This window comes from Clarias gariepinus, chromosome 9 (assembly GCF_024256425.1).
Source record: "Clarias gariepinus isolate MV-2021 ecotype Netherlands chromosome 9, CGAR_prim_01v2, whole genome shotgun sequence".
Taxonomy (NCBI): domain Eukaryota; kingdom Metazoa; phylum Chordata; class Actinopteri; order Siluriformes; family Clariidae; genus Clarias; species Clarias gariepinus.
Window position 1 is genome coordinate 24,485,859 of NC_071108.1, and position 11,608 is coordinate 24,497,466.

The following is an 11,608-nucleotide window of genomic DNA, read 5'->3' on the forward strand; positions in this document are numbered from 1 at the left end:
TGATTTATAAAACTCACTTATGAATTTGAAAATACGTTGTTTTTTTTATTTATTGAGAAACAAATAATTATTACTGTGAGACAAACAATAATTAAGACAAACAAACAGAAACCTGGGTTGTTCATAAGGATTCAAACCCAAATTTCGATACTTTCAAGAGTCACCTTGTGCTGTAATTACAGCATGTAATGGGGTATGTCTCTATTACTGTAGCTTAGCACATCTTGCCACTGGTGTTTTTGACCATTCTTCAAGGCAAAATTTATCAGGCAGATTAAAATAATTTAATAATTGCCCTGTATCTAGTTTCATCCTTTTTTTCTTCAATCCTGACCACTTTTTCAGTCCCAAACAGGATGATGCTACTACCACCATGTCTCACAGTGCACTTGTAATTATTTGATCACAGGATCACCACACATGGTATTGAAAAAAGTTCAATTTTAGACTCATCTGACCAGTAAACCTGAAAAAGTGGTGATCCTGTGGTCAGATAATTACATCTTCACTGTGGATCTTGGCAGCTCCTTCAGTGTAATCAGAGGGGTTTATGTTACATATCTGATCAATGCCTCCTTGCCCGGCCTGTGAGTTTTGGATGGTGTTTTGTTGTTACAGTAGCTACTGTATAATGGAGTAAATGGGGCTCCGTAGGATATTCAAATTTCAGGATTTTTTTAACAACCCAACACCGATCTCTACCTTGCCAACTTTGTCTCTGACCTGTTTGAAGAGCTTGTTGGTCGTCATGTTGGGCCTTTCAGACTAGGTGTATATAAACTGACATTAGGTGACACTGACTGCAAACAGACGGACCTTAATCAAGTAATTATGGGACTGTGAAGGTAACTGGTTGGACCATATCTTATTTAGGGGTTTCATAGCAAAGAAAGTAAATACTTATCGTATGCACCCTCTCGATTTCTGTTTGTCCATCTCACGACAAAATCTAATGGCCAATTGGGTCCATCCAACACATAGCATAACTAGCTGTCATTCAGTACTAGATAATTTTAGAAGTAGTTTTTAAAGAGAGTAAACAGACCTGATGTTCCTCCGCATGTGAGCAGGTTTTGAGATTCTCGTCTTGGTGCTGTCCGGACCCAGATTGGGACTGTGCTCTTCTACGTGAGACAGAGGGCAAGATGGCATTGGTGCTGGAGTCTCATTTGAGGGAGAAGAAGATGGAAGGCCACAGGTCCATGCCAAAGAATCACTGCCCTGAGATTCATTTTCAGAGCTATAGTTCCCACTCTGACCCTGATCTACAGAGACACGGAATAAGACGATTAAAGAGAGAGGCATTTTTATAGAATATTTTTTACAATAAACAATATTATTAGGATGTTAATAGGATGTTAATGCATGGGTCACCACTTAGATCTAGCCTTTATTCGTTGCTAAAACATGATTTTAATTTTAACTAATGTGTTAAAAGTAGTTACTGTTATCTATTTTAATTATCATTTTACCACATTTTTTTACACCATTGTCTGATGTCAGAATTTTGCAAAACATTTTTTTGGTCTTTTGTCTTAAAGTAAAGAAAGTCTAAATTTAAAATTAGAAATGTTAAAAGTTTAATGTGTAAATTAATTTTAGATTTTTAATTTTTAGCATTTTTAAGCAACATTTTAATGTTTAAAGCTTAAAGTACTTTTTGGTGGGACGGTGATGCCTCATAGCTCCAAATGTTTTAATTCAGACCTTGGATTACTGTCTGTGTGTGGTGTTTTACACGCTCGTATAGTGGCCTCTTAATAACATGCTAGTAGGTGGATATGGTCAATTGGCCCGACGTATGAATGAATATGTGAAGGTGCACATGATGACCTGCACCAGTCAGGGTGTATTGAATGATACTGTAAAAAATTAACTAAGTTTCCACTCAGGGATACACATGGACTCCCCTTTGTTTTATTATTTATTTTTTTGCATGTTGCATAACCTCTCAAAAATTGCCTGAGTTTATAAAAATGATCATCACGCCACACTTGAGCATGGCCAAATTCTTAGAGGTCAAACTGTTTACACTGAGAGAAACAACAGAACAACAAAATAAAACAATATTTGACCCCTGTCTTCTGCCTTTCATGCCAGACCTTTTGTTTTCCTTTTTATTCTCATAGCTCTCGTTATATTAAAACTGTATTATCTGAACATACACAACACATACATGCATGTATACAAACAGCAGGTGTGGGACGATGAATTATTTATATAATGCACGGGGGCTGGTATTCTACAAGTCTGAAAACAAGTTACATAACCCGCCCCTCTAAAAGCAATCTGCCAATGTCTGTGCTACTGTACATGACATGACACTAAAGTTCTGAGGGCATATGAGTGTGTGTGCGCATGCACGTGTTAGATGAAGAGAGACAGAGTTGGAGACAAAGTATATATTGCACAGATCCATACATTTGAAAAGTTCAGACTTTAGACTAAAACATATTTCTAGATTACAATGTCAAGGAGGGAAGGAGGGGAGGTGAGCTAAATAAATCTTGGAGAGAGAACAGCAGTCTTTTTTTTTCTACCCAACGCATTCCATTTTAGGCATTACGTGGGGTAAGACCGATGAAGATGAGCCTTGTTCAGCTTCCCTCGTTGTCAAAGCTATCAATATTCTTCAGTATGAAGTTTCTGTAATGTTTGAAGAAATGATATCACTACCAGTCAGCCATAACAGTAATTACATTACCATTATCACTACCTAGGTGTTGGGTCCCCCTTCTGTCAATGGGGCAGGTCTGGTCATTGGGCCATCGCTCCACAGGACCTCTGGGAGTATGCTGTGATGTCTGGCACCGGAACATTGGCAGCGGATTTCTTTGGATGCTGTGGGTTGTTGGATGGGCCATCCATGGATTGAACTTGTTTGTCCAGGGTGCTTGATTAGATTTGGGCCTATGGAGTTCGGAGGCCAGGACAGCAAACTTCACCTCTTTACCATTTACCATGTGTGGCAAGCTGTGATGCATCAGTGTTCTAAAACCTTTCTATAAAACCCAGCATGACTTTTGCAGCGATTTGTGCTACATTGACTTTTCTGTGGGATCAGACAGCACGGGCTGGCTTTTGGTCCTTATGCACAGGGAGAACATACAAACTCCATCCCCACAGTGGAGATGCGTGACCACAGTGCTAACCACTATGCCACTGTTACCAGTTTCCTGGTAATGAATTAATGATCATAGTTATTGCATTAATGTTTTGAGATCCTAATATTATGGCTGAAGGGTGTATGCAAATGGCTGTTTCTATGCAAATGTTCTGTATCTATCTTGCCATCACCTGTCTTTCATATTAATCATGTTGGTCTCTCCCTCTCTGTGTTGCCATCACTATATGTAATTCTTTTTCCTTAATTTTAACAGCGAGTTTTAAAACATTTTTTAAAGAAAGCTATTTTTAATCTCCTTATAGCATACCTTATGCAGAATATCCATGTAATATAGTACCTTCAGTACAATTTAATGTAATAAAATTTAACAATTTACAATTTAATTATACAATTTAATTTAATAAAACTGATGGATTAATAAATCTTAAATAAAATGACATGTAATTTCAGTCAATATGTAATATTACTTCACTGGAACAGCCATGGAAGTATGAATCACAAAAAAGATGTGTTTTCATTTTATTTAATGTCATAACAGAGTGCATTTTTTATCAAATGACAGTTGGATAGCCTTTGCAAATCTCATTGTAATTACCAGGAATAGTTCATACAAAGGTTTGAAGGACACATGCTTTTAAAAACTCTTGCTCTCATGTTGACATCAACAAAACCCACATTTTCAAATGAATATGTTCTGTTGAAATATATGGTTTCTTCAAAACTGATTACTAAAAAGCGACACATAAATACATACACACTTCCCAATGAAGTGAGAACATGCACAGTTGCACATTGATAATACGCAAATAGTTACTCATTGCTGCTAGGCTTGAAACTGAAACCTTTTATCTTTCCATTGTCAGAACCTGGGGGTTTGTTGCAAAGGTACACTGACATAGCAACAATACTCGAGAAAAAGAATGGAAAGCGGCCAATGGTAATCCAAGGGAGCTAACGAGGAGGTGAAAACTGTGTGATGCCATGGTGACAAAGACAATGGCATAGAGAGATGTTATATAAGGGCTGATAAACAGCATATGAACTCAGGAAAATACACACAACAAACAGGCTAAGACATATGACAGGCTGCTAAACACACAGAATTGTAAAGAAGTTATTGTGTCAAGGGGTTAGATGGGCTCGGAATAAGTTAGTCCGGGAGTTTATCTGTCACTAAATCTGTCACAGTATACCAGCTCTTTCCAAAACTATACCATACAAGCAGTTTTAAAGACCGGGCCATATGCAAAAAACAGAAATATTGGCAAGATAAATACTAACTGTATCTGTTGATTTAACTCACACATTTTAATATATTTTTTGACCTACTTTTAGCTTTTGATTGCGCCACATGGCATTGTTATAAATACCTTATGCAATATGTCAAAACATTTTTGACATTGCTGTCCACAGATGCTTTCATTTTTGCACTGAGATCTTGTATTGATGCTAGGATGTTCAAACTCATGTGAAGTCTTCTCCAACACATTTTAAAGACTTTAAATGGTGGCCAAATTCAGGTAATAAATTAATCCCTTATGCTTGCAGACCCTCTCATTGCCAAGATGCAATGAATCTTGGCATTGTTACCCTGAAATATGCCTGTGCCACCAGAAAAGAAAAGAAAAACTCAATTGATGAAATAACCTGGTCATTCTGTACATTCAGGTCATCAGCTGACTTCATTTTATTGTCACATAATGTTGCTGAGTCTAGACCTTTCCATCTGAAACATTAAGTAATTAAATGTAGCCCCTTCCTTATAATATTAGTTTTCTTACTTAACAACCAGACGCAGCATTTGAACATTTGAGCTTCAAATACAAGAGTTTAACATTTAACTAAGCGGCGAGTATCTTTGTCCTCCGCCATAAGTATTATTTCTAAACCAACTTAGCAAATAATTCAGTGTACCTCCTGTAGGATTATAAAGAACCGGAAATTTTTGCCTCCAAAGACTCAAAACTTAACTTGACAGTGTGTGCACAGGTTAAGTGGCTGCGAGCACGGGGCCTTCTGATGCATACGGTTTTTAAATTAGTGCTCACAGGGTTTAGAGACAGGTGTTAAGTGGGTGTAATAAATGGGTTTGAGACTCGTTCACAGAGCTTGGAGAAAAAGGCAGATCAGAGGCTTTTAACATGCGTGATTTTTGATACATAAAAAAAAATCTGTTGCGCCACTCGGAAGCTTCTGCGATCGGTACAGAATCATTTATATCTGAGGATGATCAGCCCATTACCGGTCATGCGCAATTAAACTGAAAACAAGCCAATTTTGGTCTCCAGTTGGTCGTCTGATTCAATTCTATAATAAATGTAAAAAATATTTTTGGAATCTCGATTTTGGAGTCAGTGTGGCGATACGTGAATCATAAGTGATCTCTGTATGTACAGTAAGTGATCTGTGATCTGAGAACTTTATTTCTTCTAGTTCACCACTATTATTCCAATGCTTATTAATGTATTGAGGCCAATTGGAACAAAGGCCAATAATCTTCTAAAGTAAGTAACATCTTTTCCACAACCACACGATACTTTTTGTTATGTTTGTCTGACTTTGACGTCAGATCAAATGTGGATTTATGTAATAAATATTAAAATTCCATTTTTTTTTTTACTTTGTCCTTGTGTTTTCTATAGCTATACACACACTGTATCAACAAACAATGGATTTTTTTAAGGTACATTTACACAGTAATATTTTACATTTTAACATTTTACAACATTTAAAATTGTCCACTCTTCAAATCCTCTGGATTACAAACAATAGTACCAAACAACCCACACACACAACTTGTGCTGAATTATTACCCTTACACTGATTAAATTAAAGGTGGAAGTAAAAATGTTAAGCTTTGATTAGATATGGACCACTTTTAAAAGCATGCTCTACCAGTCCCACCTCCTTAATAAAAGAAAATGTCAATTCAGAAATGGGGTGAGTGTACATTTAGAAGCCAAAGGGTTATGTAATCATGGTGTGCCATTTATGTAACAGCAGCCTTCAGCACTTTTACTGTCACAATCTGCTGGAGACATAGGAGACCATGTGACTTAGTATTACTATAATTCAATTTTTGTTCAATTAAATGACATTCCTGCTTAATACGATATTATTTAACACGTTAGGCAACTCGACCTAATAATCATGCATTAACATGCACACACAAACACATTCTTACGTGCATTCAAGAGGAACAGCTATACACCTGCACAATTACCACCGGTCAAACAAGTGGCAGCAGCACAATTCATAACATAAAGCTTATACAGGCCAAGACTTGCAGTGAATATTCTCCTCAGACAACAAAATAAGGAAATATTTATTCTTACTGACTTTGACCATGATACGGCTTGCGTATTTTACAAACGTGTCTCAAATCGGTTTTCTAATCAAAATCTGAGTTGGCACTGTGCACAGGCTCAATAATAGTGGACAGAAAAAGACCAGTTATATTTTACTTATCTTTACCTGTTCACTTGTGGTACAATCTACTAAATTCACGCTGGCCTCTCTTCCATATTGCTGTATCAGCTCACTATACTGATTTCCCTTGACAAAGTTTCAGACTGATAGTATTCGGAGACTTAAGTTGGCGGTCCATCAAGGGTGTATTTCTAACCCTCATGCTCAGTGTTCCTGAGACAGCCTAAGGATCCTCTGCTAATCCTGCTTAGAATAAAGCAGTTACTAACGCCTTTAACATAGAAATTGAACTATAAAGCCTCAATGTTTCAATTCCCCTAGCTCTTGGTATTTCACACAGAACCCATGAATTTAGATTAAGCCACCACAGTGTATGCTTTCCAAGAACCTGTGGCATTCCTCTCTCAGAGTAGGTGTGGCATTTAGCACAACGGCATCAGTATCTTGTTAGACCTAATGTATCACATGCTTCGGAAATACTGAACATACCATTGCTTTCAAAACAACAAGGGTGGGTGGCATAAGTCTTGCGGTGGTTGCTGTGTATATGTACTGTACTGTACATCAACCATAAAACCCAGTGCTCGGCTTGAAGCTCACTATGTCCGCTTTCTTATAAATGAGGCACGAAAGTGGGCAAATAAATGAATAAAAAAAAGAAGAAGAAGAAATTCCATGCTGCCTTTAAGTCCTACTAGAAGATTCTCTCTTATTTGACAGCTCTGGCAACCTAACCAATTATATACGAATCCGAATTCTTTTCAGCAATCATTATGTAGAAGGCAGGATTCATCAAGAAAGGTTATTTTTTAATCTTACTGCATCTCTTAATGCTAAACTAAGCCCAATGCTGTCAATTGCACTTCGAAACATGTAAATTATTTTAATGCAATAAAAAAATCCTGGTACTGCTACTTATTCTCAATCTCAGCTGATCTTTTTTAGATCATTTTCAGTTTTCAATGCTCTACAGCTTTAGTTACTGTTGTTTAAACCTTTTGACACACACATCTCATTACATCAGCCCCCATTACACGATACGGTGTTCTCCCTTCCGTGCAGGTCTCCTATTACACCGGCATAAGGATGCAAGAATGAATTCTGCCTCCGTTCCTGGCAAACATGTCGAGGCGCAAGGACGGGAGATATTCCTGCTCTGAACCAGCTGTGTTAAAGGGGCTTCTGGTAAACACAAAAGGCTACTAAGTGCGTACTGGAATAAATTAAATATTTTCTCCTTGATTCACACTCAGAAAGACTCTTTGTGTGGCATTTTAGGTAAGCAGCAGCCGAGTGGGTTTTTTTGTTTTGTTTTTGGTAAATTAGTTATTTTATGCCTACAATCTTACAAGTAGATAGTTTAAATTAAATCTTATTAAATTAAATCTTATTGTTTTGCATGCATTTTCTTTTCGGCCATCCTACACAAAGAGTTCAACCCTTAATGTCTGAGAAGCTGAAAGCCAGAGGCAGTTGGCGTGTTACATAAGTTACACCCAGACACATTATGCAACACAGGGTAATCACTACTCTGTTCATCCACTTATGGAATTTTTGATATCTTACAATATTGTTGAAAATTAATTTCTCCTTCTTCTTCTGTAACCATAACTGTGCTGAATTGGATTTTGTGCTTTCAGTCATAATCTTGCTGAAAGGTGACATTTGTTCTAATATATATATATATATATAAATGTGCTGATATATATATAGGTATTTGGAGCTAGTCATGATTTCCTTATGATTATAGCCCAAGATGAAAAGCATGATATTGCCAACACCATGGCTTTATAGTAATGTAGGAATGATTTAAACAGGGTTGTTTTTTCCACATATATCACATACTGTCACATGTAGTGAGCGAACAGAACTTGCCGCTTCCTTTTATGTCACAAGATCATTGAAGCAAAACTCCCAGTTGACTAAACTAGCAGCTGCTGTACGTAAGTGAACTTGCCTGCATTCAGTAGATATTTGGAAAATGCTGAAGCGAGGAAAAAATATTTTTACAGTCTGTTACTGTCTTCGCAGATACAGCAGAATCCATGTGCTGGTGCTGATGACTCTCTCTGCTGTTTGTTATTTAAATCCGACAGACACTGTTGTAAACTTAGGATAAACAATACTGAGTAAAAGTCTAAAAAATATGGCCACATGTGTAAACACAAGTTATTATGATAAACAACCAAAACTGTCTAGAAAGTTCTCATGAGTAACATTACATTCAATATGGAAGTGAACAAAAGTAAAAATTTTAAACTATAAACCTGTTGATCACAATCACTTACATTACTTACAAAATATGGTGATGCATTATAATTTTGGCTTTCGCGCTCGAAGTTTAAACAGGAAGGTTTATCCCCTGAGGGTTGCAAGGTACAAATATTACAATAGTAATTATGGCAAGAAAATACAGAAGAGAAAATGCTGTTATGTTTCTTTCTTATTTTAAAATATGTGTCCTATAATAAAATGGACTACTGTTGAACTCCCTCTGAAACCCACAGACAGGCAGGCACGACACACACACACACACATACACATACACACATGCGCGCACGCACGCACAGGGCTAGGTTTGAGAAGCAGGGACGCTTATGTAACTGAACCAATAGCTGTTACACAACATGTGTGTTCATAGGTACAGCACGTACCACTTTGTTTTTATCAAAACCAAACACACTTCAGTAAAAAAGGATGCATCATAACTGAAAGCAATGGTTAAGCACAGAAGCATCAACCAAATCTACAGATGTTTCTACAAATTTAAACTATGCTATAAGATTTACTCGATGCTTTCTTTCAGAGGGTGTGTCCCAAGGCATTTAACGTATGGGAAAATCCCATTTACGGTATGGAAATATTTGAGCTTCTACGTAGAGTATAACTGGGTAAAAAGTGGAGTGTGATTAGTAAAGGAATAATCACAAATCACCTCCACGTGTTCAAAAAATCTCAACTTTCTTTTCAAACAAAACTGCCAGACACACGTACAGCAGCCTGTACTTATTAGTGTCTCACAGATCTCAGCTCTGGTTATTAGTTAATTGATATCTATTAGTGTCTCACATTTCCACTTTCAAACTGGGTATAGAAAGTCAGAGTAGGAAAGAATGCTGTGCCAGCACCAGAAACTGGGCCAGTGTGTCACAGAGGCCAGAATGGATACAAGTGCTCTGTTGAGACTCATAACCCTGACAGTAACGTTGCATAGCCAAGTCCCTAAGCAATATTACACAACTATTTCTTGCCATATGACATAATGTGCACCTTCACAAATGTCCACTTTCCAGCCGTTCAGGAATAAGTTACATGCCCAAGCAGTTCTAGCATGCCAAGGTGATGCAGGTGAATGAAGTTTTGATCATATTTTATAAATAGTATTATAAAAGGAGTACACTTCACCCTACTCCCCTTTGAACATGTCATTTTTTTTGTTCAACTATGGATACTATTTAATTTTCTCGCTATTATTATTAATTATCATTTCACTAAATAAATATGATGTGTATTAAGATTTTATGGGATTTTTTTTGTGCTGGTGTGCATATCATTATGTATGTATACATACATGTGTGTATATGTATGTATCTATGGAACCAAAAAAAATGAAAATAATAATTCACAATTTAAATATGAGTAAATACAGTAACAAGTTATTTTAAGTTAAACACGCTTTAACAAGTGATCTAGTTATACTTATCAATATTTAAATTCTAAGGCAAAAAGGAGTGGAATTACTTAATTTGCTAACACATGCAACAAACCAATATGAAATACATTATGATGCAATGTGCAGTAAGTCAGCAATCAACAGTTTAGTTATTTTTAAACTGAAGTTTGGAGACCTTTTGTTTGTCTGGTCCGTTGACATGGATGGGATTAATCCAAACCTCAATAAAAATAATAATAATAATAATAATAATAATGTGTATATTAATATGCCAATGTTGTATGTTTTTTTTCAGTGGAAGATTCAAAGATTAGACAAAAGACTACAGTTATAATAAACAGATAATAGATTATCATGCATTTAAATGTTTTTTAATAAAATAAATACATACTGATGATTTCTGGGAAATGTCTCATGCAGTTAAAGAGATCCTTGGTTACAAAACTTTTGATTTATGCAGAAATACATTTTTCCGTCTGACTCTAGACTGTTTATGCAGAGGACTAGTACTAGATCATATGGACAAACAAACAAATGTACAGAATTCTAAACAGTATTAAAGACTCAAAACATTGCTCTCTTTTCTTCTTATTTGCACTTCTGTTTAAACCTGTAAACCACTATGTTAAATCTACAGCTGAAGCTTATAGAAACTCAGACAGGGTTACTGGGCCAGTGTCAGAGCAGGTCATGAAAGTGTCACGAGGTCACGCACCTGTTAGAGACTCGGACTCATCCAGCAGCAGCATGATGTCCAGTTTCTTATAAATAACTAGTTTTCTCTTTCTACCCTCTAAATGAATTTCCTGTAGACGTTAGGCTCAACTTCTGTCGCACTTTTCTTTTTCTTATTCTTTTCTAAACCGTTGTCTGTCCTGATAACTGCACCTACACTTGCATCCTGATTCTTTTTTTTTTTTCTCTTGTGTCTCCTTTGAGTTTTCTCTCCCTCACTCTCTCTGTGTGTGTGTGTGTGTGTGTGTGTGTTTCTTGTTCTGCAGCACTCAGTCTGAATCACAGCCTCACAAACCAGGAAGCAGGACTACAGTCGCCTTACATAATCCTGCACGCTGGTCCTGGGGCCTGTCTAAGGGGGTTATCGACTGCAGTGCCGTAACCCCACACTACACCTCGCCCTTTCGTAACACTTCTCACAGCAAAGGGAGGAGGGAAAGAAAAGAAAAAAGGACTAATTGTGTCTTCACTCACAGAGTTAAAGTAGTTGTAAAAGTCTAATAAAAAATGTGTTCATTTGTAGTTCATACACAAGATCCCTATCCAAAGTTTGAGTTTAGTGTCATTTATATCGAGTACAAGGAAACGATAACTTTTGACATATCAAGACACAATATATTGAGCTAATGTGTCGAATTGAATTA

General features: G+C 36.7%; 1 protein-coding gene across 1 annotated transcript in view; it reads right to left on the reverse strand.

Annotated features, from left to right (window-relative positions):
- LOC128530156 (helicase ARIP4-like) overlaps window positions 1-11,211 on the reverse strand; it is a 37,512-nt gene extending 26,301 nt beyond the window's left edge. The window contains exons 1-2 of the mRNA XM_053503899.1: window positions 10,945-11,211; window positions 1,046-1,265 (exon numbers count right to left, since the gene is read on the reverse strand). Coding sequence (XP_053359874.1) covers window positions 1,046-1,265; window positions 10,945-10,978 — 254 coding nt within the window. The 5' untranslated portion in view covers window positions 10,979-11,211. The remainder of the gene's footprint in view (window positions 1-1,045; window positions 1,266-10,944) is intronic.
- Window positions 11,212-11,608: the final 397 nt, after the last annotated feature.